Genomic DNA, 13,218 nt, shown 5'->3' with positions numbered 1-13,218 from the left:
AGTTATCTCCCACTTGGACTACTGCAATATGCTCTACGTGGAGCTGCCTTTGAAGGTGACCCAGAAACTGCAATTAATCCAGAATGTGACAGCTGGACTGGTGACTGGGAGTGGCCGCCAGGACCATATAACACTGGTCCTGAGAGATCTGCATTGGCTCCCAGTATGTTTCCAAGCACAATTCAAAGTGTTGGTGCTGATCTTTAAAGCCCTAAATGGCCTCTGTCCTGTATACCTGAAGGTGTGTCTCCACCCCCATCGTTCAGCCCAGACACAAATCCAGTGCCGAGGGCTTTCTGGCAGTTACTTAATTGCAAGAAGTGAAGTTACAGGGAACCAGACAGAGGGCCTTCTCGGTAGTGGTGCCCGGCCTGTGGAACGCCCTCCCATCAGATGTCAAGGAAATAAGCAGCTATCCTATTTTTAAAAGACATCTGAAGGCAACCCTCTTTAGGGAAGTTTTTAATATTTAATGCTGTATTGTTTTTAACACTCAATTGGGCCGCCCAGAGTGGCTGGGGAAACTCAGCCAGATGGCCAGGGTATAAATAAATTAATAATAATAATAATAATAATAATAATAATAAGTGTTGTTGTTGTTGTTGTTGTTATATTGACAAGTGGATGGTCACGTCCCCCTGTCAAACTTGACTTGTAAGACTGGAAACAGATAAGGATCTGGTCTGCTGGGACAAAAAGCTCCCCACTGCTGCCTTAATGAATGGAACCAAATAAAGCATGTGGGTAAAAGCAATTTATTTTTCATAAGCATTGCAACTTGTGTTTGTGGGAAATCACTAATCCAATAATGTACACATTGGCTGGCTATAAAACAAAAACATTCTGAAATAATTTCAGGTAGTAGAAGGCACAAGATACAGAGGCGAAAAATAGAAAAGGGCTTATGAACAAAAAGAAACAGAAACCAAGCTTTGAATAATTTGTGCATTTGGATAAAATGTGATCCATTAAAATTTGTATAAATTCTGTTTTAAGGCTTTTATGAAGACTTTATAAAACTGAAACCCATAGAAACAAAAAAAGCAAGTTATGTTAGTAAATACTGTTTTTTCTACAACCTTTACACAATAACAGTAAAACTGAACATTTTACATTGTGCTTTTGTTGGAGACTATAGTACATTAGCAGGTTCCATGCTCTCTGAGCCAAACTAGAGGTGATGTTAAATGTGTCTTTGTACTTCACCAGAACATTTTCAAAAATGCAAAGAGCAGCTATGGGATGGTGGCGGCAGCTGATAATTACAGGGATCATAGCAGACAGGAAGGGGGAGTTTAAACAGTCTCATCCCTTGATGTAGCTGTGACAGAAATAGATCATATGAAGCTATTTGTATTAGGAAGAAATTCCCCATTGGCACCAATTTTTCTAACCTCTTTGCAATTTGAAAAAAAAGTCAATTAAGGTTTGGTTTGGGGGTTTGCTTGTTTTTTAAAAGAAAAAACAGGTTTAAAATGAACTTGAAATTACCTTCTAACATAGATAACAACATGACCACCATATCCTTCTGAAGATCCATTAATTCTTTCAGTAATTCAATTTGGCTAGAATCCTGTCAACATAAAATACAAGATTCATGGCAGTGTTCTTTTAGCCCAGCAACTATGATCATATTTAGAAAACTAGGTATCTGGCTTAGAATTGGGGGCTCACTGGTTTCTGATAATACTGTGACATCTACAAGTCCCTGTGTCACTTTGAAAATTCAAGAGTAGCTTTTGGGTGATGGAGAAGGTGGAATGGAAAAGGAGGGGCCGGAAGGTGGAACACAGCATGTGACTCTTTGGATCAGATCTTTAAAAAAGAAACTCAGTTTTCCCAATAATAATTGGTTGATTTGAACCAATTGCAAACAATAGCTTTGAAATGTGGCTTGAAATAATTAACATTTTTCAGAATGAAAATCAATCATTTCAGTATCACTCATGATTTGAAAGCAGGTTAGCCAAACCCCAATATGAATGAATCTGGTTAAACATGGTTCTATTGGTGCAGATGTAACATGGAACTATGTTTAAAGCTGAAAGGGAAACAAAGGGAATTCAAAGTGTAAAAAAGGAGGGTGGGGATAAGATGGCATGTGAGACCCCCTTCAAATTTCTGGTTAAGTGCAGTTACCAGTATATGTCTGCAGCAGGGCACACTTGTGTGAGTGAAAAATATTTACACCAGAGGTCATTAACTCCCACTTAAGGGGCCTGATGTGACTGCCCCAGAAATTTTTCTTGCTGCCTAGAACACACTGATTTTGGTGACAACAAAAGCTGGGATGGGCATTCTGATGAAGATGAAATTTCCCACTCCCTGGTCATCAGATTAATCGCTGTATGAGCAGAAAGGGGATGATACCCACCTCAGCTACTCTACATGGATCAGTGTTTATGAAGGTGAATGAAGACCAATCAAATGAGGATAAATATTGGTAAGACAAGGGACCTATTGGCCAGTGATGGTTAGTTTCAGGAATTGGGATGTTAGCCTGCTTTCGACAGGCTAGCACTCTCCCTGAGAGACCAGGTATGTAGCTTCGGGTACTCCTTGATACTACAAGCTGTGACTGTCTTCTTTAATAAAGTTAAAGTAAATTAATTTTTTAATATATATATATATAGATATTGTACCTGAGAAAGCTTCATCTGCATATGGGCAAATACATGAAGAAAACCAACAACAGCGTCCCACAGTCTGCTATGCGCCAGACTCTGCTGGTTACCCGTACATGGTCCCTGAAAAAAGAAGTTTTAACAACAACAAAACTGAAGTTAAAAAGGAAATGTAACATAAGCTGCCTCTGGCTGATTACTGTCATGGCAGTGGGGATGGCTAATGAAAATGTTACACAAATGAAACATCTTTGAGAACAAACTCGCATGCTTTGCCCATGGGGTCCCTGTGAAAAATGACTTTCCCATTCACCTTCACATACACAATAATTTGTATACACAAAATTGTCCACCCATTTCAATGGATGGAGACTGGATTAATTGTAGGGAAGAATCACTTGGACAAGAATATGAACAGAGTTACTGGGCAATATCCAATGAAATGCTTCCACTAGAGGATTTCTGCTTCCACCACAGAACCTCTCCTCTTCTTTCTCTGCACCCTCCCCAAATTTGTTCTAGAGGGTTGGAAGACACACCCACCCCAAATATATCTAGTGGGAGAGGAGAGGGAGTGGAAGTTATATTGTGCAGCCAAAAGTTATTGCCCCAAATGTTCTTTCTTACTACCTACCATACATGCAGACACTTTATACCTTGTTTGTGGATTGTTTCAAACGTTACCTGAATATATTCTGTAAGAGTGTTGAAAACCTGCTTAGCAACTTGAATTGCTTTAGAGAAATTACGTTGTCCTTGTTCATCAATAACATCCTTTCCAGAGTAATACCAATAGAAATCACTAATTGATTCCTGAAAGTGGATGAAGAAATATACAAAGTACATTAATTCACAACTCAGAAACTAGAGACTATTTTGTATTAGACAACTAACTGAATGAATAAATAAATAAATAATCATCATTAGTGATAACATCAGTAAATTTGCATTTGACAAATTAAAAAACCCAAAGTGTTCAGAAAGTCCCTAGAACTATGACCCTGACTAATGTCATTTTAAATTCCAGTTCCCTGAATTCTTCTAGACAATGGAAACTCCATTGCAACTAAAAATCATGAGAGGACAGAGTAAGCTGCTAGTTTACATTAGCTTTTTTCTGGGGCTTGATTCCTTTGCTGCTTTTTGCAGCCTCACATATTTGGGAAGATGCAAGGGATCATGGACGGGGGCAGGGCAACTAGCTGGCATTGGAAGAGAGTTGGGGAATCTCAATTTTGATGCACCAGATTTGTCGCCATGCAATTTTGAGGGTGTGGAAACTATAGAAGGATGCCACCAGTATGCATGAGGCAATTAAACAAGATCATGTTCTTAGACGTTTGACTGTTTATAACAATTTTAAAAACAAACAAAAACCAAGGTATTATTTAACTCCCTAGCTACAGGTCTTTTCCTCTCCAGATTTTTATTTAAAAGCATTTATAAGCTACAGTACTCAATATTTTTTAAAAAAAAATATTAGAGTTGTGCAACAGTACAAAACATAAAAACACTAAAGCAATATAATAAAGCAGAGCTTAAAAGAACCATATAAAAACAATAGTACAGGGACCACACTTACGGATCACGAAAAGCTAGTACAAAATTACTTCATGCTTGTTGGCTGGTAAGCAGTGTAGCACAGGAATACAGTGGTACCTCTGGTTACGTACTTAATTCGTTCCGGAGGTCCATTCTTAACCTGAAATCCCACTTTAGCTAATGGGGCCTCCCACTGCCGCCGTACCACCGCTGCCCGAATTCTGTTCTCATCCTGAGGCAAAGCTCTTAACCCGAGGTACTATTTCTGGGTTAGCGGAGTCTGTAACCTTAAGCGTTTGTAACCTGAAGCGTCTGTAACCCGACGTACCACTGTATTGACTCCCCCACCCACCCATTGGAATTTATTTTTTCATACTCTTGAAAGAAGAGAGATTGGAGAGGCTTTTATTTCTTTCCTCCAAGTTTTCTTATAGGGTTCTGGTTTTATATATATATATATATATAAAATACATTAAAAGGTTTATAAATACTTTTAAATAACTAAAAAAGTTGCAAAACAAACATTTGATGTTACACGATTTTGCATTTTGATGCAATTCCTTTCAACAAACTAGAATTCACATGCATTATATTTTACCTGAACTCTCAGTAAATAATCCACAGTAGATATATAATATTGACAGTTGTATTGTTACCAGTCTGAGTCCTCAAGTAATTCTGAAAATCTTGGAAAGATAGAACAAGATTGAATTAACATTAGCCCCTGTCTTAAATCCCTTTAAAATCTCCTCTCAGAGTATAAAATGCATGTTTTCTAAAGCATATTTCCTGCTGATAAACTGTATTTTCCTTTTTCAAACATTTTAATTATGCTTAATTTTCTAGATTGTGCAGTATAGTTATTCTTGAAATGGTAGACTTTTGATATTGTAGGAGCACTGAATTGAATTACGGGAGGATCAAATTTTATTTTCTACTTTCTGTCCACTTGCGTTGGAGAAGAACATCTCTTGATTACAATAGTAGTACTTTGTACTAAGTAGTACTACATAGCTATTAGGGAGATTGTCTAGCTGCTTAAAAAAAAGGACCTGTGTTATGCTCATTTACAATTAGAGGAATGAAAGAATCACAAAATAAGCAGTGTTGCTCCACTTATTTTTCCTGTATAACATGTTTCTAGAGATGTCATTTAATTCGTTTTCACAGCTCAACTGTTTAAGAAATTTGGCACTATCAATTTTTTACATAACTATTCTTCCTTCATACTGTGTCTACTTATTTGGAGCACTATTTGGAAAAATTAATTAAGGTGTTAAGCCTTTTACAGTGAGTACTTATAGGTACTGGATTAGTTAATAGCATTATTTAAACAAACCTGAGTTGTGCCCCTCGCAAAGCAACTGGAGGAACCGGAAGAGGTCACAAGTAAATTCATCATCTTGCATCACTTTTTCTCCTGTGGAAAAGCCAGATGCCAGTAAATATTATGAAAAGTTGCAAAGTAACTCTGAAGGTTCACATATTCATCTGATTGATATAAAAAAAATGCATAGATTATAAGTGAATCTAGACTTAAAGCATGTTTTCAAAATCAAATATATGCCATACTCACTTGCAGGAAAGGTGTATTTGTTTATCATAAGAAAAATATGTATATTTAAAATACATTTCTCTCAAAAGAAATATGGTAGCATTGGGCTTGGCAACATTTTAGAATTTCTGAACTTTGTATTAATAGTTGAAATATAATCTTGGTTTTTTTAAGTGTGACTAAAACGAGCTTCTGGAATAGAGCTACCAATTACTGACCCAATGAGGCTCCTGCAGAATTATTCCTCCATTCATTTAATTTGAAACATTTCTATACTGCCCTTCAATTTAAGATTTCCAGGGCAATTTACAGTTAAAAAAATAAACACAGAAAGGCAGTGCATAGAACAATCACAGGATGCATCAAAATTAACCAGAGTTTAAAAGCTTGGGGAAGTAAAATAAAAATAAAAAGGTCTTTGCTTAGCACCCGAAGGACATTACATGCCAGAGTTCTGCATGCGAGGTGCTGAAAAGTCCTTCCCTATAGCCGTTCCACCTCACTTCAGATGGTGACACCATCCAGAAGGCTTTTGTGTATCAATACTTCAAATCGTGCACAGAAACAATGACAGCTGTGTTTTGGACTGCCTGGTCTCTGGACAGTTTCAAAGGCAGCCCCACATACAATGCATTTCTGTAGTCTAACCTGAGTTTACAAAGCTTGGGTAACTATAGTCATTCATTCTATCCAGGAGAGATCACAAATGGCACACCAACTTTAGCTTGTGAAAGGCAGTTCATGCTACTGAGGCCATTTAGACCTCTAGCAACAAAGCTGGGATCAATGAGTGCTCCTCAGACTGCCAACCTGATCATTTAAATTGGAGTGCAGACCCTTCCAGAACAGGACTGAACCACACACAATAGAATCACTGTCTTGTTGGAAGTGAGTTTCAGTTTGTTAGCTTCACCCAGTCCATCTCCTTCATCCAGACAGTGATTCAGCACTTCCAACATCTCACCTGACTCTGATGTAAAGAGAATTGAGTATCATTGTATTTTGTTGCCCAACCGACAGTGAAACTCTGATGACATCAATCAGTGGTTCCATGCAGATGTTGAAAGCACAAGATGAATCCTGCAGTACAGCACATCACAAATGCTATGGGGGATAAGCAGAAGTCTCCTAGCACCACTTTCTGGAATCAGCTCTCCAGGTAGGAATAGAACATCAAACATGATGGAACAACCATCAAGGCAGCATTAAACCCTACCCTCCCATCCATCAGCTGACATCGCCATGTACAAAGGGCATGTATGGGGGGGAATGCCTTGTAGACCAAATTGGAACCCATGGCAGGCCAAGAATGAGCCTGCAGATTAGAGGTTCCCCAACCCTGCCATAACTATATTAATAAAAAAAATTAAAAACATTATCCAGTAGCACCTTAGAGACCAACTAAGTGTTTTCTGGGTATAAGCTTCCGTGTGCATGCACACTTCTTATACCCAGAACAAACTTAGTTGGTCCTCTAAGGGATGCAGGTGGCGCTGTGGTCTAAACCACAGAGCTTCTTGAGCTTGCCGATCAGAAGGTCGGCGGTTCGAATCCCCACGAAGGGGTGAGCTCCCGTTGCTCGGTCCCAGCTCCTGCTAACCTAGTTCGAAAGCACGTCAAAGTGCAAGTAGATAAATAGGTACCACTCCGGCGGGAAGGTAAACGGCGTTTCTGTGCACTGCTCTGGTTTGCCAGAAGCGGCTTAGTCATGCTTGCCACATGACCCGGAAAAACTGTCTGTGGACAAACGCCAGCTTCCTCGGCCTGTAAAGCAAGATGAGCACCGCAACCCCAGAGTTGTCTGTGACTGGACTTAACTGCCAGGGTTCCTTTATCTTTACCTTTAAGGTGCTACTGGACAATTTTTTATTTATTTCGACTGTTTCAGTCCACACGGCTACCTACCTGAATCTATAAATAGACGAAGTTTCAATTTATCAGAATCTATGTAATGATTCACAAACAGGGTCTCCATCAGGCTTGTTCAAGAGCAATATTGATGAGTTCTTAAACAGGTATCTCAAAGGAAATTTATTTTAAAAGGAGATCTGAATGAATGAATGAATGGAGAGAATGGGTACAAGCCTTTTTTGAAGGACTGCTCATATCTCTAGTTTTGACACAGCAAGATAAACTACAATAGAGGAATATGTTGTGCTTATATAAAAGAAAACTGGCAGTCTTGGCTAGAAGCCTTTAAAAACAATTTTGTATAACTTGTGTTAAACATTCAGACTGTTCAAAATTTTAAAAATCTCATTGTACATTAACTATTTAGCTAAAATACTGCCATTGCCCATGCTGCATTTAAATGATATTGTTACACATATAGATGACTTCATGTTACTGCCATGGACAATCTGAAATTAAGATGTATTTAAACAAAAGTAATGTCTGGAAGAAATAAAAGTGGTGTATGTACTCCCTTGAAAGTGCTGAATGCCTGACTACTAATGATCTCTCCATAGTCTTGTTCTCTCCTTGTTACTAACAATTAGCTTTCTTGGACTATAACTTCCATCACTCCTCCTGCCCAGTGGCAGATGAGGTTGTAGCCCAAAGCATCCAGGGATCACCAGGTTGGGGAAGGCTGATTTAAAATTGTTACACGTAAGCATACATATTTCACATTATAAGAGGAGGAAAAAAGTGAATTTGTTGGTAAAACTGCCACTATAAAGGAAAAGAATGGAGGAACTAATTGAACTAACTGGAAGCACCCAAGAAACGAAAGAGGTCTTGATGAGCTGCTATCAGCAACACAGAACTATATTCAGGTAGGAACTAACAGTCCTTTCTCATTTTTGGTGATGAATTTCATCAATGTGGGATGTCTAAAGCTCCCCAAATCAGGTAGGATATATGGCTGCAGGTTATTGGTAAAGGACCTGTTGCGGGACGCTCCTACCAAATGGTACTTCATTCAAAGCAAACAAATAAATTTCATGGAGTCTAGTGAAGGAACAAGGTGATGCCCAAGTGCTTGTTGTGTTGTTGTTGGCGTGGCATCTGTCTGCGTCAGGAGACAATGGAAGATTGTGCCTTTGGGAGAATTACAGTGTCTGCTGTGGCTTCAGGGCCTGAAACTGGATGTGGTGCTGGCCACAAGGTAAACAAAGCAATTTCTAAGTACTAGGATGGAGCAGGAGATGGAGGCAGGTTTCTTTGAGATCTCTTGAAGTAAAATGTCATCAGGGTGCAGGGCTACCTTTACAGATGATGGCTTCCATTCTGAATTGATTTCGGAGTTTTAGATCAAGTACAACTGTCCAAGAATTTGAGTCCCTCTTCAACACCACAAAGAATATGGAGTAGATGTTGAAGAGACACTCACCTCAAGGGACTGGTTTGATGGCAGCCATGTATAGGAAGGGCATGAAGGGTAGAGCCAAACCTGTGGTTCAACACATGAGGGTGTAGTGGACCAGGACGCATTTCCTCCTAAGGAAGATGAATGGCTCTTTTGGCTGGGAAAATTGATGTCCCCCAACACTCTCCTCCTTCCGACAAAGAAGCAACACAGGGCAAGATGGAGAAGGAAGGATAAGAGCAAAGTCATGGAGGAATGAAGGGTGTGGTTCAAAACACAAGAGGATATGTGTGTGCCTATGTTCTAAGGCACACACAAGGAAGATAAAGAGCAGGGTCAGGAAAGGATAAACTTGAGAAGACAAGAACATGGGGGGGGGTGTGACTGACGTGGACAGTAAAAGGGAATGAACAAAGCCTGGACAGTGGTAGCCAAGTCACAGAAATGGCACAGGAACATAGAAAGGTTAAAAACAACCCCCCTGGGGACAAATGCCTTGGGAAGAAAGTTTGGGCTCCACAATGAAGAAGAAGAAGAGTTTGGATTTGATATCCCGCTTTTTACTACCCGAAGGAGTCTCAAAGCGGCTAACATTCTCCTTTCCCTTCCTCCCCCACAACAAACACTCTGTGAGGTGAGTGGGGCTGAGAGACTTCAGAGAAGTGTGACTAGCCCAAGGTCACCCAGCAGCTGCATGTGGAGGAGTGCAGACACGAACCCGGTTCCCCAGATTACGAATCTGCCGCTCCTAACCACTACACCAAACTGGACATGACCATTTTGATGAAGGCAGAAAAGTGAACTGGACTCTTGGGAGCTGCCTACTTTATTCAAGATTACTTTCCTGCCTTCAACTACAAGTTGGTGCTGCATCCCACATTGATGAGCTTCACCAGCAACATGAGAAAGTAACAATCCAGCAAGGCAAGCTTATTTCTTTTCTTTCCAAGATTCCAAATCTGGCCCTTGTCATATGTTATAGATGTAACAGTTCCTGTGGCAGCTGTACACTGGGGTTTATCTCACAATAACGTACCTATGAAACAGTCCCTAGGCAGCCCAAGTTGCACATTTGTCTTTTCTAGAAGAAATCTGCATTCTTTTGATACTGGCTACTAAGTCACTTTGTTGACCAATTTAATAGCAAGCATTATAAACAAACAAAATAGGTCAGGTTCTCTTGAACACGGTACATGTTCTTTTCCTTGCTACAGCATGCACTAAATCCACTGTTGCTATGCAGGGAGAGGAGAACATGTGTTGACCAAAAACATTTTGTAATGGGATTCATTCAAGAAGCCATCAGTGATGCTCTGGAACCCAGCAGTTCTTGGAAGAAAAGGGATGGGGCTAAAACTGGGAGGCAAGGCAATGCAATAGCATAAAGCAGCTCTCCCTCTGCCCCTGTGCATGTTTAGGCTCCAACACAACACTTGTAAATCCCACTAACCTCAGTGGCTGTGACGTCTGGGTAACATGCTTATGATCAGACTAGAAAATATATTTCTACTATACATGTAACAATACTTAAACTTCCCCTACAATGTCTGGGTCGTAAAACTAAGATCTCTACCAAGAGAAAACTAAAACAATCAGTAAGAAAGTAAAAACTTTCCATCTCAAAACATTACCCAAGTATCTTGGACATCAAGTTAACATTATGTGTTAACTATCCTAAAATGTTCAAAGGAGAGGAAAAATGCACTTTCAAGCTTATCATGATTTATGTGAAAGTTGTACGGATTATAAGGAGTAAAATGAAATGTAGTGTAATTTAATGTACAATAATGTATGCCTTGGTTTTGAACCTTTTCCCAATAATAACCACAGCAATTAAAACGTAACACATAAAGAAAACGCAACATTGATTACATCACAAAGACAAATTAGATACATATCTGGTAGAGAACCACCAATGTTTTTACCAGTGGGGGGTCCAGTATTAAGAACATGAAGCATGAAGTTGGTCATAGTGAAAGGGGATCAGGAGAAATATATTGCAGAGGAAGGGGCAGTACACAGGAAACAACTGACATATTTATTTACTATGCTATTTTCTTTTTTCTCTCTAGTGGAAAGAGACAGTTAGTGGAAAGAGACACCACCAGTTACAAGATCTCTCTGAAATAATTGTATTAACAAATACCTGCAACAAAAGCTCATAACTTAAACAAGTGAGATATAAAAACTTTGATAAACCAAGAGGCTACATTACCGGTATATACATATACCATTACTCTAAAGAATTAACACATCCCTAGACTTTGAAAAATGTGTTCTTTGAAAAATAGCATATTGGATCTCCATAATTCAGTGTTCATTTAAGAACAGCTTTTTGTAGCTTGTTGTGTACCTGGTTGTGTAGTCTACATTGTTCTGTCTGACAATTATACCAATACCACTGAGGCCCATAAATTTTCAACAGTGTTCATACAGATGACTGCTAGAGGAATTGTGTCCATATAATTTCTCCTTTCAAGTTCCCCTTTTGTTGCTTAAAGATCAATTATGTCTACCTATAGTGCACTGAAGGGTTGGAAAGTCCCCCATCATGAACATAAATGGATCCCTGTGTGTGTGAACTTCCCATATGCTTCAATCCTGCATTCATGTCCCATATCCTCTACCCAACTGAATGAGGAAGTCCATTCATGAAGAACTCCATATAGTTTTAGGGCAAAATATTTAAAAATTATAGTATTCCATCAAAAGAGGATTTTCATCATGTATGTGGCTACTTTTTGAATAAATAAGTTGTTGGAGTATTTGTCTCTTAAAATCATTCATATTTTAGGGAGATTTTATATAATTAGCACTGGTGATTAACAAATGACTTTTTAAAAGGCACTTTCAATTTAAAATTGAGCATTCTAAATTTCTCGGTTTCAAAGGAAGAGATTAAAGGAAATTAAGCAATTTGTGAAGTTTCAGTGGAAGAGATTAAAGGAACTATTTAACGCTGCAGTCTTATACATACTTGCCTTATACACACTTGAACTCAATGGGGCTTACTTTTGCATAGATAAGCAAAGGACTGTGCTTGATAACTTTTCCATGGAAATAATGATTTTCCAGTGGTCTTAATCACCATGCCCAATACTGCATTTGAAGTTTGCTCAATTGTGATTTCAACACATAGGGGTGCATTTATAAGAAGTTAACTACGGAAGAGTAATGGAGGGAATATTACCTCTTTCCCTGTCAAAACTGATTTCAGCAAACTCACCCTTAGAATTTAATATCTTTACTGAATAATTGGTTTTGAGCTTTGTCCTGTCCACCAGAGTTTATGACTCAGTGAGGAACATTAGCATCTACAACATTGTAAGCGAAGCCTTGTCAACACAGTAATGATTTTTGTTAGCGTGCATTAATGATGTCTACTTTTACACTCTAAATGTATCTTCTGTCACTAAACGTCCCAGGCCGTATCTGACTAAGTCACACTCAGAGTAGACTCCCTGAAATGGATGGACTTATGTGAGTCATGACTTAATTCATGGATTTCAGTGTGTCTGCACTGAGAGGAACCTCATCAGACATCATCACCCCTTCCTATCCCACATTCAAACCCAACTCTGGATCCTCCACTGATTTCCTATGATTGCACAGACCAATGCAGCCATAAAGCCACATTAAATACACAACAGAAATGCTACAGGAAGACTACAGCACATGGTGGGTTTAAATATCATATGCACACATTTTGTTTACATCCAACCATCACAATACTTGGCCCACTAAGAAAATAAGCACCACCAAATGAAGCAGGAAAAGAAAAGAAAAACCAAAAAAGCTTGCTGCTCTTACATCTAGTGTGCCAGTTACTGTGCAAATCCTGAGAAAGGGAGGAAAAACAAAGATGTGGGGAAAGTTGGCATACAAACGTAAAGTTTGGAGAATACAACCATAATAATAATAATAAGAGCCCACTCTTTTAAATTCCGAGAACAAAAACAAACTACATGATGTTCAGGAGCTGTACAGTGCTGACACAAAGCTAACAACAGGAAAAAGAAAGGCAATTTGTGTGCAATAATTACCACGTTCATGAGTGATGACTGAGGAAGGGAAAGACAGGACATTTATTTTTTTAAAAAAGAAAACGAAAAAAGAAAAACATGAGAATTTGTTTCAGCAGATTAAAAATATACGTAGCACTGCTTTTAGCAATTCTCAATGAATCA

The 13,218-nt window shown here is 38.9% G+C and overlaps 1 protein-coding gene across 1 annotated transcript in view; it reads right to left on the bottom strand.

Annotated features, from left to right (window-relative positions):
* The window catches only part of RYR2 (ryanodine receptor 2), a 238,954-nt gene that overhangs the window by 22,747 nt on the left and 202,989 nt on the right, over positions 1–13,218 (bottom strand). The window contains 6 exon segments of the mRNA XM_033145434.1: positions 1,492–1,573; positions 2,643–2,747; positions 3,309–3,437; positions 4,765–4,799; positions 4,802–4,852; positions 5,506–5,586. Coding sequence (XP_033001325.1) covers positions 1,492–1,573; positions 2,643–2,747; positions 3,309–3,437; positions 4,765–4,799; positions 4,802–4,852; positions 5,506–5,586 — 483 coding nt within the window.

Source organism: Lacerta agilis, chromosome 3 (genome assembly GCF_009819535.1).
Source record: "Lacerta agilis isolate rLacAgi1 chromosome 3, rLacAgi1.pri, whole genome shotgun sequence".
Classification (NCBI taxonomy): domain Eukaryota; kingdom Metazoa; phylum Chordata; class Lepidosauria; order Squamata; family Lacertidae; genus Lacerta; species Lacerta agilis.
The sequence above is the reverse complement of the archived record's forward strand: the minus strand, read 5'-3'. Positions and strand labels throughout refer to the sequence as shown.